Consider the following 19,494-nt stretch of genomic DNA (forward strand, 5'->3'; position numbering starts at 1 on the left):
AAACCGGAACCCACTTCTCCCACATTGGTAGCTGAGCCACTTTGCATGTGGCTCAAGTAATAATCCAGAGATTATACGGTTGAGGTTCTGCTTCTTAATTTAGTTCCAACTCCTCATACTCTCTATGCAGAACCTCTTTCCTATTTCCAACTATATCATGTGTACAGAAATGGCCCCCTCCCACTCCAAGTCTTCTCCACCTTTGAGCAGATGTCCCAACCCTGGCACTAAGCAGGCAACACAGCTGTCTGGACTCATGCTCTTTACTGCAGGGAACAGAGTAAATCACGCTCACTGTACGATCCCCTTCTACCGCTACATTTCCTCCTGCTCCCACCACTTGAATGTTTTTTGTACCAAGGTCGCCATGGTCAGTTTTCTAATCCACCCTCCAGCCCTCCACTCATCCAAACAAGTTGAGAGAACCTCAAACCTATTGGACAATTGCAGAGGCTGACACTCCTGCCCTCTGGGTCCCTTTACCTGCCTCATTCACAGTTACATGCCTGTCCCTGACCACTGACCAAATCAGAAGACCCTTTCTGAAGTGGAGTGACTGTCTGCTGGTACAAAGCATCCAGGTAACGATCCCCCTCCCTGATGTGTCACAGCGCCTGCAGCTCAGCCTCCAGCTCAATGATTCGGAGATGAAGCTCCTCAAGGTGCAAACAGCAGGTGTTTTCCTGGATAACAGCTCCCACATGCTGCAGCCTTGACACATCACCTGTCCTGCTATCCTTAATGTGTGTTACTTAATTAAGTAAACACTCTGGTCTTCCTACAGTTCCACTTCCACAGCTCAGGCCCAACGTGTTCCTCAAACAGTTACAATCTCAGAAAAGCACATCTGATGCACCAGTGTGACATTTTTTCCATTCCCACCACCAGTCATATAATCATATGGCAATCTTGGAATGAATGTCAATGTTATTGCTGAATCAGAGGCTGGTGCTGTGGGCCAGCAATCAACTCCACTGCTTTTAAGGCGATCGAATGACAAATTTGAACTCCATTGCACATCAATGTGTTTTGAAATTACATTTTGTGACTTTGTACATTTTTAATTAGGCTTATTGGTAGAAAGTAGACAGTACAAGGTAGACATGTCCCCTCCAAAAATAAAAGTGGTAGAGCCAAATCTAGACGTTGCTCCTGTTTGTCTAGAGGAATACAAGAGAAGGTCAAATAGAAAAAGAAAGCAGACGATAAGCATTAAGAACTAAGCACTGCAGATAGCCTAGACGAGTATAGAAAATGCAGGGACGAAAGGAAATAAGGGAATCATAGAGAGGGCTCAAAAAAAGATTAGCAAGTAAAGTTAAAGAAACCCCAAAGATGTTTCACCAATATATTAATGGTAAAATGGTAGTTAGGGGAAAAAGTGGGACCTATCAGAGGTGAACTTGTGTATAGATGCTGAGACTGGGGAAGGGTTTTTAATTAATATTTTGTCTCCGTGTTTACAAAGGAAATGGATGTTGCAGATACAGTAGATCAGGAGGAACACTGAGATACTGAATGGGATAATCATAAAAGGGAGAGGATATAGCCGAAGGATTGAAATCCTTGAAAGTTGATAAGTCACCAGGGCCAGATGAATTGTTTCTGAGGCTACTGAGGTCGGGGAGGAGATGGCAGATGCTCCAAGGATGATTTTCCAATCCTCACTGGACATGGGGCCGATATCGAAGGACTGGAGAAATGCAAACGTGGTACCATTGTTTAAAAAGGGATCAATGGAAATGCCGATCAATTATAGGCCAGTTAGTCTTATGTCAGTGGTGGGCAAATTAGAAGAATCAATGCTGAGAGATAGGATTAACTGTCACATAAAAAGGCAGGTCTTGCCTCACAAATTTGATCGAATTTTCTGAGGAAGTGACAAGAAGGTTTGATGAAGGTAATCATAGAATTTACAGTGCAGAAGGAGGCCATTCGGCCCATCGAGTCTGCAGCGGCTCTTTGAAAGAGCACCCTACACAAGCCCACACCTCTATCCGATCCCCATAACCCAGTAACCCCACCCAACACGAAGGACAGTTTTTGGACACTCAGGGCAATTTAGCATGGCCAATCCAGCTAACCTGCACATCTTTGGACTGTGGGAGGAAACTAGGGCACCCGGAGGAAACCCATGCACACATGGAGAGAACATGCAGACTCCGCACAGACAGTGAACCAAGCCGGGAATCGAACCTGGGACCCTGGAGCTGTGAAGCAATTGTGCTAACCACCATGCTACCATGCTGCCCTAATGCCCAAAATGCAGTGGATGTTGTGTACATGGATTTTAGCAAGGAGTTTGACAACATCCCACATGGCAGATTGGTCAAGAAAGTGAATGCCAATGGAATGCAGGGCAATATCGTGAACTGGATAAAAAGTTGGCTGAGTAACAGGAAACAAAGGGCAATGGTCGATGGCTGCCCTTGCAATTGGAAAGTTGTTTCAAGTGATGTTCCACAAAGCCCGGTGTTGAGACCCTTACTGTTTGTGTTATATATTAACGATTTGGACGTAAATGTGGGGAGCATGATTGGGAAATTTGCAGGTGACACAAAGATTGGCCGAATGGTGGCCAGTGTAGAGGATAGCTATAATCTCCAAAACAACACAGATGGATTAGTGGAGTTGGCAAAAAAAAATGGCAGATGGAATTTACCAGAGAAGTGTAAGGTCATTCATTTAGGGAGGTCAAACAGTTATAGGGGGTACACAGTAAGTGGGAATATACGAAGATGAAGAGAGATATCTTGGCGTACAAGTACACAGGTCCCTAAAGGCAGCATTTCAAGTAGACAAGGTTGTTAAGAAAGCATGTGGAAAGCTCTTCTTCATTGGCAGAGGTGTAGAATATAAAAGGAAGGATAGAATGTTGGAATTGTATAAAACACTGATGAGGCCACAACTGGAATAGTGTGTGCAGTTCTGGTTATCACATTACAGGAAGGACGTTGTTGCTCTGGAGAGTGCGCAGAGGAGAAAAGTGTAGCTATGAGAAGAGATTGGATAGTTTGGGGTTATTTTCTTTGGAACAAAGAAGGCAGAGGGGTAACTTAATTGAGGGGTGCAGAATTATGAGGGGAAAAGATAGGGTGGACAGGATCAAAGCGTTTCCCTTGGTGCAGAATTCTAGAACCATGGGACACAAGATTCAAGATTCAAGGCAGAAGATGCAGAGGGAACATGAAGAAGAACCGTTTTTACGCGGAAGGTAGTGGGTCTGAAATTCGCTGCCCAAGTTGGTGGGGGAGGCAGAGACCACAAACTCTTTTAAAAAGTACCTGGACCTGCACCTCAAGTGCTCTAAGCTACAGGGCATTGGACCGGGTGCAGGAAAGTAGGATTAGAAAGTGCACCTGGGTGTCCTCGAGCTGGCATGGACAAGATAGGCCGAATTACCTCCTTCTGTGCTGTCACTTTTCTATGATTCTAAGGTTACTAATTTGACTAATTATCAACCCTCATATGTGGAGGGTTGGTACAGCAGGAAGGCCACGACATGTATATGATAATATGTTATAATATGGTTCCAGTCTTCTATGGCAGCTATCCCATTATGTCAGGGGACAGGGAAATCAAGCGGAAAATCCCAACGGCACGAAAGCCGTTTTGGGACTCCCTCTCGATTCTCTGCACCCCCCTTGTCATTCCCGGGCGTGGAAAATGCCCACCTTATAATAATAATCATTATTAGTGTCACAAGTAGGCTCACATTATCACTGCAATGTAGTTACTATGAAAATCCCCTAGTCGTCCCACTGCGGGAGAATTCAGAATGTCCAATTCACCTAACAAGCACGTCTTTCGGGACTTGTGAGAGGAAACCGGAGGAAACCCACACAGACACTGGGAGAACATGCAGACGCTGCAGAGACAGTGACCCAAGCCGGGAATCGAACCCAGGACCCCGATGCTGTGAAGCAACAGTGCTAACTACTGTGCTACCGTGCCGCCCAGAACCGTAACTAGTTTTTTGGCAATCATATTCAACATCCTGCCCATTTTTCAGCTAGATACACAAATCAGCATGTTTATGACTACTAAAGCTGGAGTGAGAGCGACTCATTCCATACAAAACCCTAATTTAGACTGGATTTAAATCCAGGAGGAGGAAGGTCAATATGTGTCATTCCTGCTCACTCAACAAACATACTACTCTCGATTTATTTCTCCCTTTGCTTTCATCTGCCTTAATAGATTTGATTGCATAGTTGGTGCCAATCTTTCCTGCCAGGTCTTACCACACACATAGATTAAAAGCTACCTTCTGCTCAATTAACATTTTAGGAGAAATCAACTGCAAAGATCAAGTAAAAGGAAGGTAAATAAATGGCTTCAGTCTGACAATTAAACCAAAATCTATCAATTTAATTAACTCTATACCCATGTATTTATTGCACAGACTTTAACATTTGTACGGGTGCTTCCTATTTGTTCCTGTTTATTCCCTTATTTTCCCTTTATTTTTGCTGTTGCATTTTTGATTCACTGATGACTAATGGACACGTGACCTTAAGGCAAAGCAGGCTCCACCTTTAATTCAAGCAGGAGAGATGCGCAATGGCTCGATTTGATTGATTTCGCTGATAGCCAATGAACTGGCCAAAAGGGCTGTGCTCTGCCTAGTAACAGGTCGTGATTGGATCTGATCCCACTGAAGCGGTTCAAAGGCCCAAGGAGCTCTCACTTTGGCAGCTAAGAGAGATAATCTCTTTTTTTCCCCAATCTGTATTCTCCAGAAATAACCAGCTAAGTCTCACCAAAACGTCACTGTAGGAACCAGCTCTCTCGACAGAAAGGCTGATGCAAACAGAATCCAGAATCTGATAACGCTCTGCAGAACAGGCTGATGTGAAGCCTGGAGAAGCTGAGTAAGATATTTTTAGAAGAATTATTGGTTAATTTACTTGTGTTGTGACTCTGGGGGTATATGGGCTGGAAATGACTGTGCACCTGCACAGGGTGGCGTTACACATTTCAACACTCACATGCTTCTCTGAGTGAAGATGCTGCTGTTTGCTGCAAGTTTGTTCGCCTCAGAGAGTTCTGCTATCCTCTGCTCCAGAGATTTTATCTTGGAATCCATAGCATTGATAGTCTGAAATATAAAATGCAATAGTCAGATTAAGAGTGGAAGAAGACAACAGAGAGCAAGAAGACAGAAAGATATACTACATTTCAGGGATATACATTTCATTGGGCTGGTTACCGTAGACTGCTGGGGGAGGGGTGATGGGTTAGGATGCTGTGGGGAGGGGTTGGTGTTGGTTTTACTTTGTAATGTTAGGTGTTTTGAATATTAAAATGTTAAAAATTTGAATAAAAATACATTCCCAAAAAAAACAAACGCCCCAAAGGGGGGAAAGCATACTATTTTGAGAAACGCAGTCCATTTTGAGAACCAGCCATATTGATAAAAGCCAATTTTCTCAGCAAATTGAACATTTTGTTTTCTTTTTATAAATTTAGAGTACCCAATTATTTGTTTCCAATTAAGGGGCAATTTAGCGTGGCCAATCCACCTACCTTGCATATCGTTGAGTTGTGGGGTGAAACGCAAGCAAATACGGGGCGAATGTGCAAACTCCACTCAGATAGTGACCCGGGGCCGGGATCGAATCCAGGTCCTCAGCACTGTGATGCATTAGGGCTAACCACTGCGCCATCGTGCCGCGCAAATTGAGCTGATTAGATTTTTGAATTTCTCTTCAGAGTCAGAGCTAAATATTTTCAGTGGCTCATTGCTGTGTTTTAAAATTAGTTTCTCACATACCGCTTTCTGATCATCTATCAGTTTGCACTTTTTACGGGAGTCCTCCTCATGCCGGAGGCGAGAATCGTCTAAAGACTCCTTATTCGCAATGCCCATCTTCATCTGCGCTTCCATAACCTAGGAAAAAGTACAACACGAATAAGAACAGAAGATGGGTGCTTTCTGCAAATAATGACAAACAACATTGTTCAGAAGTCATGGGGAGAAAAACTTGGATTCATTTTGTACCATTCTGAAAATGTTCTTATCCCAACCCCTTTCTTCATTCAAATTAAAGGAATAAATACTCAAACCCATTGGCAGCTTTCAGCTAAAATGCTTTCTCTACGTTGAAGATTAGTGATAGATTGAATGAAAGGAAAGATGAAGATGATTGGCAAAAATTGCACAGCTACTGCTGCTCACACAAGGCATTGCTCCAAACTGGACTGATGAACACTTCAGTATCAGCTCCCCGAGAAGATTATGATATATTTGCTTCTCTTGCTACAGAATCAAATTTCCATTATTCATTTTCTGTCTCTTACTTTCATTTTATCTTCATAGAGCTGTTCCTTTTGTCGGAGGTTGGTTTCCATGCGTTGTGCAGTTGCCTGGGCCTCACACCAGTTCTCCTCCAACTCCTGTGTCAGAATAGAGCAGGATACAATGGAATAAACAAATTAATTTGCTTATATGCTGACTTTGACAGGTAGGAGTATCATGTCACAATCGTTATGGAGCTGAAACTTAATTATCCGATTTTTGAATCAAGCATCAGACATCAAATATTTTCAGAACATAATTGTCTTGTACCTTATATGTAGTGTCTTGCAACTCAATTGTAGTATCAAAGGTCAATAAATGACCCAGTAAAGATTTAAATATCCCCCAGGCAACTCATGCACAAAAATACTAGGTAGCATACACCCTCAGGCAGCACATCAACACAACATGAGCTACCTTTATCTAATCAATATAGGATAGCAATACACTGGATACTGAAATATGTGGACACCACGTAGCATAGTGGTTAGCACAGTTGCTTCACAGCTCCAGGGTCCCAGGTTCGATTCCCAGCTTGGTTCACTGTTTGTGCGGAGTCTGGACGTTATCCCCATGCCTGCGTGGGTTTCCTCCGGGTCCTCCAGTTTCCTCCCACAGTCCAAAGTGGTGCAGGTTAAGTGGATTGGCCATGCTAAATTGCCCTTAGTATCTAAAAGGTAGGGTGGGGCTACTGGGTTACGGGGGTAGGGTGGAGGTGTGGGCTTTAGTAGGGTGCTCTTTCCAATGGCCGGTGCAGACTCGACAGGCCGAACGTCCTCCTTCTGCATTGAAAATTCAATGATTAAAAAAAATTCTATGATATCAAGTCAAAAGACAAGACTGGTTAGAAACATGGCCTTAATGACAAGATGATATCCCAGGACTGGATCCAGAGTGGAGGATGAAAAAGCAGACTGCTGCAATAAAGAGAGTTCAAAGACAGAAGTGGTTAGAAATGCTTGTGGCAGAGCAGAGGGAGGAAGTTGTTCATCTCCATAAGGTGGAGATGCCAGCGTTGGACTGGGGTGAGCACAGTATGAAGTCTTACAACACCAGGTTAAAGTCCAACAGGTTTGTTTGGAGTCACTAGCTTTCGGAGCGCAGCTCCTCCATCAGGTGAGTGAAGAGGTGAGTTCCACAAACTCATATATGAGATTGTGGAACCCACCTCTTCACTCACCTGATGAAGGAGCTGCGCTCTGAAAGCTAGTGATTCCAAATAAACCTGTTGGACTTTAACCTGGTGTTGTAAGACTTCTTACCATCTCCATAAGAACACTGGAGCAGACAAAGCACATTTAGGAGACTCATTTCCTTTTCAGGGCTCACTGTGACCATTTGTCCATTTTCTTTCTTCCCAAAGGCATTTAAATGTTGATTCAGGAACCAGTCTCATCTCTTTTTTGTGTTCTAAATGACCGCACTGCTTGGCAGACTATTCCATAAGTTAAACTCAGCGGGCCAAGTTACATGGTTCGTTTGGGGCATTATTTTCTTTTAGACCTACATCTCTTCTTCATCCACCACATCTCCACCCCAAATTCACCTTTCCCAGTTTAACACAGAATGAACATCCACACAAATTATCTTTACTTATCCTAACACTCCAATACCTTTTGATAATTTTCTAATGAGAATGGATTGCATAGCAATGACACAGAACCAGGTTTTACAGCAATCACAATGGCCCCTAATACCAAGCTACTCTCCATATCAAAGTACTAGACAGCAGAATCAAAAGACGGACTAAAAACTACACTGAACAACATACACCACTACAGCATCAAGTATCATGACAGTCTCAAGCAACACACCAGCACCGCCTGAATTACCTGTTCGGGGAAACCAATTCAATGTTTTTGCTCCTCTCTCTATAACTTTGCTGTGGGAAGCCACAGGTGGAATGAAAATTATTTAAAAATCAATACCAGACCACTCTCACATGACATGCATTTGGTCAGCATGAATAATACCATGGCAAAGACCGTTAATAGGTAACCTGCATTCAGCCAGGCGACGGGGGTTATCCTATAAAAATATCACAACTGGGAAGGGGTGTGGGCTGGGGAAGATGGGGAGAAACATTACAACATAATATCTTCCCATTATCCTCCACCAGGTGTATTTTTCCCCTTGCACTGCTAGTATTATCTTTACCATTAACTTCTTATACATACCAGGATTTTCTGAGCCATTTGCTGGATTTGCTGAGATTTTGTCTGCAAATCTTCCTTCAGTTTGTTTTCTCTGCGCTCCACCATCTCAAGCCTCTTCACCTGGTTCTCCAGAGACTTACGACGTTCCTACAATTACCAGCATAGCAGAAATTTCTACTGGATCAGCAGTGACAGTTGAACAGGATATTAACATACTACTACCCAACAGACTGTGCCAATAGGCCTTTTGCCAGACATTTAATCCACATTACAAAACTGAGGACAACAGAAAATGTATAGCAAATTCTAAGTAACATTAAAACCCAAGGAAGTGCCGATTCATCACATTATATTAAGTGGCTTGATGGTAATGTTAACAAACCTTCTACAATTACAAAGATGCACCACTTATCAAAGCTGTAGTCATGTCTGTTCTTAGTGCACATGTGGAAATGTTGGGTTCCCAAACAGTAACAACAAGGACTTGTAACAAAAATACATTATTCTCTAGCATGGCTGTATCTCCAAAGAGTAGAAAACCTTACAGGAAGATTTTGGTAGATCTTGGAGGTTTTATCAGCACACTGAATCATTTAATTTGATAAGATTTTAACTTCCTGTCCAAAAGTTAACAATTTAATACCAGAATAAACAAACGCTTATTTATATTGTACCTTATACAATCTTGGAACATCCTAAGCACCTTCACAGTCTATGAAGTAGTTTTGAAATTCAGCCATTGTTGTCACGTAAGAAAGTGTTTCTTTTCCATCAGAGGTGTACAACATACAACCCTTCCTAGTATAGAGCTTAGGGTGGGAATTCCGGAGCACAAACATTAGACAACAGAAGTTCCAACTCCATGGCGAGGTGACAAGATGGGGGAACGCAACACGGACCAGAGTCTAAGAGATAGAGAGCTCAGTAGTAGTTATAATACTGAAGGAGTTTACAGAGATAGGAAGGTGAGGTACACAAGATGATATTTAAAAAAGAATGAGACGGCGTTTCATTCGTCAGCATATATTTGGAAGCTGATCCCATGTTTCCCCCCCCCCTTATTGCATTCTGGGATGTGGGCAAGGCCAATATTTGTTGCTCATCCCTAATTTCTTTTGAACCGAGTGGCCTATTTGGCCGTTTCAGAGGCAGTCAAGAGTCAATCACATTGTTGTGGGTCTGGAGTCACATGTAGGCCAGACCAGGTAATAATGGCAGATTTCCTTAGTGAACCAGATGGGTTTTACAACAGTCGATGATAGCTGTCATAGTCACCATTACAGTTACTAGCTTTATTCCAGGTTTATTAATTGAATGGTGAAATACTGCTGTGGTGAGATTTGAACCCATGTCCTCAGAGCATTTGCTTTGGCCTTTGGATTATTAGTCCAGTGACACGAATTATGCCACCGTCTCCCGTTAGACGGTACAGGTAGCAGCTGAAGTCCCAGTACTACTTGCAGTAATCAACTTGTGCCACTAGATGGAGCCCAGGACATCAGTGCAAGTTCACAACAAAGCCAGGAACAAAATCAGCAGCAAAACCAAAATCTGCTGTTGGATAGAACCCAAGGATCAAGAACAAAAGCCCGGGATCAGTAAGGCCAGGGTTGGAGGGAGAGGGCTGAAGCTCTGCAGCAAAAGTCATGTGACCACATAAGAGGAAGCCTGTGGCAAACGACATTAAAGTAAAACATACAAATCTATAAATTAGGAGCAAGAGTAGGCCACTCTGCCCCTCGGGTCTGCTGCACCGTTGAATAAGATCATGGCTGATCTCCATGTAACTTAACCAGATTTTACTTTCACCAGAAACTGGCAGCATTAAACATCAGCTAGCATGGGAGCCAGGTCGGAATTTGGGCAGTCTGCACAACTTATTTGGAACTTATTATCAAGGAAAGAATAAGTGGGTTTCAAGATCATACTGTGCTTAGAACAGATATGAGGAGGTAAAGCAGTGAAACTCGAGAAAGATGTGGATTCAGGAGTCAGAAAAGTATAGCTAGGGAAAAGGTCCAACTTGATGGGCCTGTTGGAAGTTTGGAGGAACAGGAGAGGATCAGAAACCTGTGAGGTTAATGGATCATGGAATGCCTTTGGTGCGGTTTAGGTTTGTGAAGTGGGGCAGCATGTGGCGCAGTGGTTAGCACTGGGCCTGCGGCACTGAGGACCAGGGTTTGAATACCGGCCCTGGGTCGCTGTCCGTGTGGAGTTTGCACATTCTCCCCATGTCGTCGTGGGTTTCGCCCCCACAACCCAAATATGTGCTGGTTAGGTGGATTGGACACACTAAATTGCCCCTTAATGGGAAAAGAAAAATAATTGGCTACTCTTAAATTTATGAAAAAATGTCTGTAAAGTGAAAATCCCTGCCATTTGAGTGGCTAATTACTAAAAAAAAGTGGAGGCGCCAGAAAGTGGTCTGGGATAGCTGGCAGTTTGCTCTTGAGCGAGCACTTCTGAGTTAAATTAATCACCGTATCATAAAAGACGTGCACCAGTATGTTTTTGCTTGTAGGGTCACTACTGCAAGCCTCCTTAAGACTATATTGCACGGAAAAACTGTGTTCAGCAATTGAATCTCTAATGCACCTCAGACTCCACCAGTTTCTTCCTGATACTTTCACCGGAGTTCTCACGACCCTGTAGTTTCTCAACATCTCTCTCTGCGCGTTCTTTAGCCTGACGCACATTCTGCAGGAGATCTGTAGCTTCAGAGCTTGCTTTCACTGCCTGAAATAGCCATAGAACAAAATGATGCAAAAGTCAGTTTAGGATTAATTTTTAATATTTAAACCAAAACAGTCTCCTGACATAAAAAAGGCTTTGAGTTTTGAGTGGGCCACTTTGACTGGGTTTGCTCTTGAGTTCTATCCCAGACAGCCAGAACATGAATGTTTACAGGAACTAAACTAGATTGTCTAGTTTTAACTAGTTCTTATGTTAGTTTTTCTGATGTGTAATGGTTTACGTTTATTACTGCATTAAAACGTCACATTGGATTGATGTCCTCTAACAAAGTGACTGATAATGGCATTTAGTGAGTAATCATATCAGGTTGTGAGGATGGATCAATCAGAAAGTTTTTTAAGTATGGAGGAGATGTAGCTCAGCTATTTCAGTTGTTGCATTGAGAAAAAAGGAAAGACAAACTTGCAGTTATACTGAGCCTTTCACAATCTTTGCAGAACCCTAAAAAGTACTTCTGAAGTGTAGTCACTCAAGTAATGTAGGAAATAAAGCAACCGATATGCATTCAAGTCCCACAAGAAAAGTTAGACAAATTATCAATCAAAATAGTTTAAAGATGTTAGTTAAAGAATAAGTGTTGGTCAGGACAGCAGAAGAACTCCCTACAGTGCCATGGAATCTTATTCCCATCTTATTCCCACTGCGCCATGGAATCTTATTCCCACTGCGCCATGGAATCTTATTCCCACAGTGCCATGGAATCTTATCCCCACAGTGCTATGGAATCTTATTCCCACAGTGCCATGGAATCTTATCCCCACAGTGCCATGGAATCTTATTCCCACAGTGCCTTGGAATCTTATTCCCACAGTGCTATGGAATCTTATCCCCACAGTGTCATGGAATCTTATCCCCACAGTGCCATGGAATCTTATTCCCACAGTGCTATGGAATCCTATTCCCACAGTGCCATGGAATCTTATTCCCACAGTGCCATGGAATCTTATTCCCACTGCGCCATGGAATCTTATTCCCACAGTGCCATGGAATCTTATCCCCAGTGCCATGGAATCTTATTCCCAGTGCCATGGAATCTTATTCCCACAGTGCCTTGGAATCTTATTCCCACAGTGCTATGGAATCTTATCCCCACAATGCCATGGAATCTTATCCCCACAGTGCCATGGAATCTTATTCCCACAGTGCCATGGAATCTTATTCCCACAGTGCCATGGAATCTTATCCCCACAGTGCCATGGAATCTTATTCCCACAGTGCCTTGGAATCTTATTCCCACAGTGCTATGGAATCTTATCCCCACAGTGTCATGGAATCTTATCCCCACAGTGCCATGGAATCTTATTCCCACAGTGCTATGGAATCCTATTCCCACAGTGCCATGGAATCTTATTCCCACAGTGCCATGGAATCTTATTCCCACTGCGCCATGGAATCTTATTCCCACAGTGCCATGGAATCTTATACCCAGTGCCATGGAATCTTATTCCCAGTGCCATGGAATCTTATTCCCACAGTGCCTTGGAATCTTATTCCCACAGTGCTATGGAATCTTATCCCCACAGTGCCATGGAATCTTATCCCCACAGTGCCATGGAATCTTATTCCCACAGTGCCATGGAATCTTATTCCCACAGTGCTATGGAATCCTATTCCCACAGTGCCATGGAATCTTATTCCCACAGTGCCATGGAATCTTATTCCCACAGTGCTATGGAATCCTATTCCCACAGTGCCATGGAATCTTATTCCCACAGTGCCATGGAATCTTATCCCCACAGTGCTATGGAATCTTATTCCCACAGTGCTGTGGAATCTTATCCCCACAGTGCCATGGAATCTTATCCCCACAGTGCCATGGAATCTTATTCCCACAGTGCTATGGAATCTTATTCCCACAGTGCCATGGAATCTTATTCCCACAGTGCCATGGAATCTTATTCCCACTGCGCCATGGAATCTTATTCCCACAGTGCCATGGAATCTTATCCCCAGTGCCATGGAATCTTATTCCCAGTGCCATGGAATCTTATTCCCACAGTGCCTTGGAATCTTATTCCCACAGTGCTATGGAATCTTATCCCCACAGTGCCATGGAATCTTATCCCCACAGTGCCATGGAATCTTATTCCCACAGTGCCATGGAATCTTATTCCCACAGTGCTATGGAATCCTATTCCCACAGTGCCATGGAATCTTATTCCCACAGTGCCATGGAATCTTATCCCCAGTGCCATGGAATCTTATTCCCAGTGCCATGGAATCTTATTCCCACAGTGCCTTGGAATCTTATTCCCACAGTGCTATGGAATCTTATCCCCACAGTGCCATGGAATCTTATCCCCACAGTGCCATGGAATCTTATTCCCACAGTGCCATGGAATCTTATTCCCACAGTGCTATGGAATCCTATTCCCACAGTGCCATGGAATCTTATTCCCACAGTGCCATGGAATCTTATTCCCACAGTGCCATGGAATCTTATTCCCACAGTGCTGTGGAATCGTATTCCCACAGTGCCATGGAATCTTATCCCCACAGTGCCATGGAATCTTATCCCCACAGTGCCATGGAATCTTATTTCCACAGTGCCATGGAATCTTATCCCCACAGTGCCATGGAATCTTATTCCCACAGTGCCATGGAATCTTATGTCCACTCTGGAGGCCCTGGGATCTCATGTTTGTGAAAATATGTGTATTGGAGTTAATGGTATAATATTCTGCTGCCAACAATAAAAACTGACAAAGTCTTCTTGCACTCCCAATCAAAACAGTAACCATAAGGATAGAATGGTAGCATTGCACATTCCAGAGTTAGACACATTCGGCATAAAATGTATTAGGCTTAAAGCACTTGGGCGGCACGGTAGCACTGTGGTTAGCACTGTTGCTTCACAGCACCAGGGTCCCAGGTACGATTCCCGGTTTGGGTCACTGTCTGTGCGGAGTCTGCACGTTCGCCCCACGTCTGCGTGGGTTTACTCCGGGTGCTCCAGTTTCCTCCCACGAGTCCCAAAAGACGTGCTTGTTAGGTGAATTGAACATTCTGAATTCTCCCTCAGTGTACCCGAACAAGCGCTGGAGTGTCGCGGCGAAGGATATTTTCACAGCAACTTCATTGCAGTGTTAACGTAAGCATTGTTGTCGGTTATGGTATTTCATTCCAGGGACCACTAAATTACAACAACAAATCGTGTTTACAGGTTCAGACAGCAGGATGCATCAAATCCCATCACAAGATGTTCAATGGTTTTACATCATATAATGTAAGGAAATGAGATGGCCCTTTAGCCCAGTTAACCTCACCTTTTTCTCCCTCCATAGGGCAGGAGGTCATTCAGCCCATTGAGTCTGAAAAAGAACCCTACCTAAGCCAAAGCTCTCCACCCTATCCCTGTAACGCAATATTCCCAACTAACCTTTTTGACACGAAGGGCAATTTATTTATTTATATAAATTTAGAGTACCCAATTACGTTTTTCCAATGAGGGGGCAATTTAACATGGCCAATCCACCTAACCTGCACATCTTTGGCTTGTGGGGGCGAGACCCCACAGACACATGGAGAATGTGCAAACTCCACACGGATATTGACCCAGGGCTGGGATCAAACCTGGGCCCTCAGCGCCGGAGGCAGCAGAGCTAACCACTGTGCCACCGTGCAGCCCTACTAAGGGCAATTTATCATGCACATCTTTGGACTGTAGGTGGAAACCAGAGCACACAGAGGAAACCTACTCATACACTGGGAGAATGCAAATCCACAGTCACCCAAGTATGGAATTGAACCCGGGTGCCTGGCGCTGGGAAGCAGCAGTGCTAAGCATTGTGCCGCCATGTCACCATTCCTAAATACCACCTTCCCAAAGCAGTAACCTGCACTTCTCAATGAATGCAGTGTCCTGCCTTCAACCATCCCTTCCATCTGTTGATCATCCTCTGTACAAATATTTCCAGATATCTGTCAACACAAATTTCAGCATATCCCATATATTTTTTGTCATACGATTTCATTTCAATGTGGTGAGTGGCAAGTCTACCAACACCCAGGTCATCATTTTCCAACCCTCAACAAGTCTATCCTACCAGCATTCCAGACATTGGATCTGTCGAAGTACCATCCTCCTGAAGAAAATTATATTGACATTTTAGGGGACAATTTGCATCATTCCAATGAAAATTACCACTATTAAAATCAACTACACTTCCCTCCCCTGGGAAATCATCGCCATTAAATTGTGTTACCTTTGCGAGTTTTTCCTGCAATTCCTGTATTTTCTTCTGCTGTTCTGCATTCACCTGAAAGACAAACAATAGGCCATGAATATTATGGTCAGAAATAATTTAAAACACACATATTTGTGTATTCAGTCTTTTCCAACATCTTTGAGCTTAACCTTGCACATACTACTCCCCTGTAGTTTATTAACCACATTATGGGTAGTAATGCTTATTCAGTCCAATTCCAGATTAAATGGAAATGTCTCCAGTACCCGAGGACCACAGGCTGCTCTCCCCTTTGATAGCTGACTGGTGGTAATTTAACCTGAGGGCCACCACACCTCAGGTGAGAGGCAAGGGTGAGAAGGCAGGACCTTCATGAATAACCTCAGAAATTGAATATGTGTTGTTGGCGTCGCTCCACATCACGAACCAGCCGTTCAGCCAACTGAGCTAACTGACCCTTCAAGACATTTAACTTTGTCTAGTTTCCTCAAAGCACTTGCCAGGTTAGAAACTCAACAAAACATGTTATTTTTTCAGTCCAAGCACTGAATGCACTTCAAATTGCTCACTATCCATTTTCAGAAAATACATTCAGCAAAGCTGAACAACATACCAAAAGTTCAGACTTCTAGGTTTAAATATTAAGCTATATTTTAAGTAGCCTTTCATTGCACTGAAATAGTTTGCAGTAACTTCCATATCACATTGATCAATCAGACACCTTTTTGTAATACTAATGTAGAAATCTTTCTAATTTTTGGATATAATTTAGCAAATACATTACTTTGCCTTTACCTTCAGTTCTATACCAATTGTCTCTACCGCCAACATGTTCCAGTCACTCATAGTCATGGGAATGTCACTTTAAGAAATATTTGACTTCTCAAGTGGTTGCAGTGATGTCATTGTGTGGGTGGAGCTGGGCTCTGGCTCTGCTTTTTACTTTCGTTTTGAGCTGGAAGCTGTTTTTGGCTGAGTTTTAGTTTTGTTTTCAGTTGGAGAGCTGCATTCAAATCAAGGAAGTGTATTTAGGTCTTTCTCTCTGCATGCTAAAGAATGTCTCCAGATCACTTGATGATTTCAAAGTAATACCTGTTTCTGTAAGGAATGCAAACCTACTGTCTTTGTTAAAAAGGGTCTTTGACTTATGGATGTTGTTAGGAGAGTTACTACAGGTTACCTATCGAGTACTGTATCTTTGGGGGGGGGGGGGGGGGGATATCAGTGCTGGTAGTTGATAAGATGTTTACTGTGTGTTTATGAAATGTTAACTGGATTCATAGAATAAACATTGTTTTTGTTTAAAAAATACTTTCGATCTCTGTTGCATCACACCTGTAAAGTGGGCCATTGTGCTCCCCATAACCAAAATCTGTTCAGTTGTGGGTCAGGTGAACTCCATGATATACTTTGATGTTCTCTAAACCCTGGCCCATAATAATACACATACATATCTCTTTCTCCCATAGATCTTTCTCTCCTTCCCTCCTTGATCTCTGCAGACTCAATTCTAGAACAGCTTAATTTAGAGGATTTCCTGAAGTTAACCCAAATTCAACCAGTCAATACAAATCTATTAGGAGTGTCCCTCATATACATAAAAACACTCTGAAAAATAGTCTTTTATAATCAAAATAAAATTATTTAAACAACTGTCATTTATACCAGCTGGGGGAAGAGGCCAAACAATGCACTTGAATACAATAACATTAGTGAAGAAAGGTTAATAGAAAGTTAAAAACCTTTTCCAGTTTGGCATATACTTCTCCAACTTCAGCTTTTCCCTGGTCTCTGGTCTGTGAATGGAAGATCAGTCTTGATGTCAGTGACTTGGATCAAATCAGGATATGGACACTGTGCCCCCTCACACACAAACACACTGTGCTGCATCCACTCTTAAACATTAGAGTAGAATCTGCTCCAGAAAGATCAATAAAAGCAACATTACACAAAATGCATAATTCATTGCTGGACTGTCAAGACAAAGCAAATAGCCAAAATTGGAAGCAAAAGTATAGTGGATGAGAAGCATCCTTCACTCTCTTCAAGAGTGCATTCCAGAGAATATTAGAAAGACCTTTTGCATACAGAGCTTAGGAGTTCATCTTCACCCAAACCTGCCATCTGTAATGATGAATGCTTCACTGACGCCACCCAGTCAGAATGATAAGCAGGCAAATCTGGGTGTCTAGATTTCAACTAGGAATGTCGATACTCCCAACTCAAATGTGACTATTAAACAGTATGTCAAAGGTACATCCTGTCACTGCGACAATCCCTTCCATTTATGGTAAGGTCATGACCTCACCACAACCCAGGCTCCTTGTTGTGCAAAATTCCGTTTCATCACCTCAACACTTATTCCATACCATCTTCCGCCCACCCACTATTGGGGTAGATGCTCAGACCAACCTTTTGTAGTTTCTGCTGCGATTCAGCTGCTTTCCGTCTATATTCATCTGCTGTAATTCGAGTATCTCTTAGTTCTGACTCGTAGAGGTCAGCCCGTCGGCGGGCAGCAGCAAGATCCTCCTCCAATTGTCGTACAGTCACTTCCATCTCTTCCATTTGAGCATGGAACTCCTGTTTAAACATGGGGAGGAAAGCGTAGGGTTCATTATGGGAGTGTGGGAAGGGGCATGACACCCTCAAACCATTCCATGAACTGCTAATTACAGAAGCTTTCATAACCAATTAAAGAGCACAGAATCAAAATGAATAAATAACGACACTTGCTCCTTAGAAAAGGAGGGGGGAAAAGTTCAACGTGAAAGCAAAATACTGCAGTTGCAGCAGTCAGATATAAAACCAGAAAATGCTTTGCAGATCTGGCAGTATCTATAGAGGTAGAAACAGAGTTAATGTTTCAGGTCTGTGAGCTCTCATCAGAAGTTCAAAATGGATCACTTTAAATTGGCAATCTTTGTACGCTAGCAGGCAATTCCACCACCTCCAAGTTCTCCTCCATAACACACCGTTATGTCTTGGAAATATATCACTATCCATTCACTGCCGCTGGGTCAAAACCCTGGAACTTCCTCCTGTAGGTGTACAATACCTACAGCACATGGACTGCAGCAGTTCAATAAGGCAGCTCACCACCATCTTCTCAAAGGCAATTAGGGATGGGCAATAAATGCTGGCCTATAGCACCCACATCCCATGAATGTATTTTTAAAAATGGACTAGTTGCAAGCGTTGTTAATAACCCAAGCCAAGCACCCAAAGAGTACAAGCCCAGTATGGTTTACACCTTCATGTGAATTATCAGCACACCCTAAAGCAGATCGGCCAGAGTACCCATACTTTTTTGGTAATAATATTTTATGAAGGTATGTAATTTTAACCTTGGAGTCTGCCTTTTAAAGTTATATACATTTGGAGAAGGTTTATATTGACTGTTTCGTAATACCAAGTCCAGTATCACCTTGTTAAACACAAGTCCAATACAAAAGAGCACAACTTCTGAACCAGGAGCTTTTAACATCAGCGTAGGACAGCTGATTCATGGATGAGCTATGCCAGAGTCACAAAATCCAACATTATAATGATTCTGCTGAACGGAGGCGGTCATTTAGGCTTTAAAACGCTTGGTAGCAGAAATACAGAAATAGCCTTTCCTGTTCTTCCGACTTCCTCAATTTCACTTCTATGGTCATTACTAAATTTTAAAAGAACTTCAGGCCTGATCACATAGCTCATGATGCCAGTACGTGTATTTATCAACCATCTGGATTCAGAGACCATGCATGCAAATACTGTATACGAATTATACAGATAAATCATGGTGTTTGATGAGGAGGAGTGAAGAGTTGGTTCAAGGTAGTTCCAGATTTAACTTTAATAGCTCTATGATGACAGCAGCATCAAGTAGAGAAGCTTAGTCACTGAACTATGATTGAATGACAGCAATTAGAGTGAGAGGAGGGGCAGGAGAGAAAGCCAGTCCTAGGAATGGACTTGTAAAAGAGCAAGTCGAGATCCTGCTAATGAGAGCAGCAGCAGGAGATAGAGGAAGGACCTGAGGGAGAACAAGACGCATAAAGCATGAAGTCCAGAATACGCCTGAGCGAGGCACAGATTGAGTGAGAAGTTG

The 19,494-nt window shown here is 42.9% G+C and overlaps 1 protein-coding gene across 6 annotated transcripts in view; it reads right to left on the bottom strand.

The window, feature by feature from the left end:
- The window catches only part of LOC140409371 (citron Rho-interacting kinase-like), a 334,921-nt gene that overhangs the window by 142,510 nt on the left and 172,917 nt on the right, over positions 1-19,494 (bottom strand). For all 6 annotated transcript variants that reach the window (XM_072497833.1, XM_072497819.1, XM_072497829.1 and 3 more), the window contains 8 exons: positions 17,811-17,981; positions 17,141-17,194; positions 15,417-15,470; positions 11,053-11,193; positions 8,479-8,604; positions 6,304-6,399; positions 5,777-5,893; positions 4,992-5,101 (listed from right to left, as the gene is read on the bottom strand). In XM_072497833.1, coding sequence (XP_072353934.1) covers positions 4,992-5,101; positions 5,777-5,893; positions 6,304-6,399; positions 8,479-8,604; positions 11,053-11,193; positions 15,417-15,470; positions 17,141-17,194; positions 17,811-17,981 — 869 coding nt within the window. The remainder of the gene's footprint in view (positions 1-4,991; positions 5,102-5,776; positions 5,894-6,303; positions 6,400-8,478; positions 8,605-11,052; positions 11,194-15,416; positions 15,471-17,140; positions 17,195-17,810; positions 17,982-19,494) is intronic.

The sequence above is a fragment of the Scyliorhinus torazame genome, chromosome 1 (assembly GCF_047496885.1).
Source record: "Scyliorhinus torazame isolate Kashiwa2021f chromosome 1, sScyTor2.1, whole genome shotgun sequence".
In the NCBI taxonomy this organism is placed as follows: Eukaryota; Metazoa; Chordata; class Chondrichthyes; order Carcharhiniformes; family Scyliorhinidae; genus Scyliorhinus; species Scyliorhinus torazame.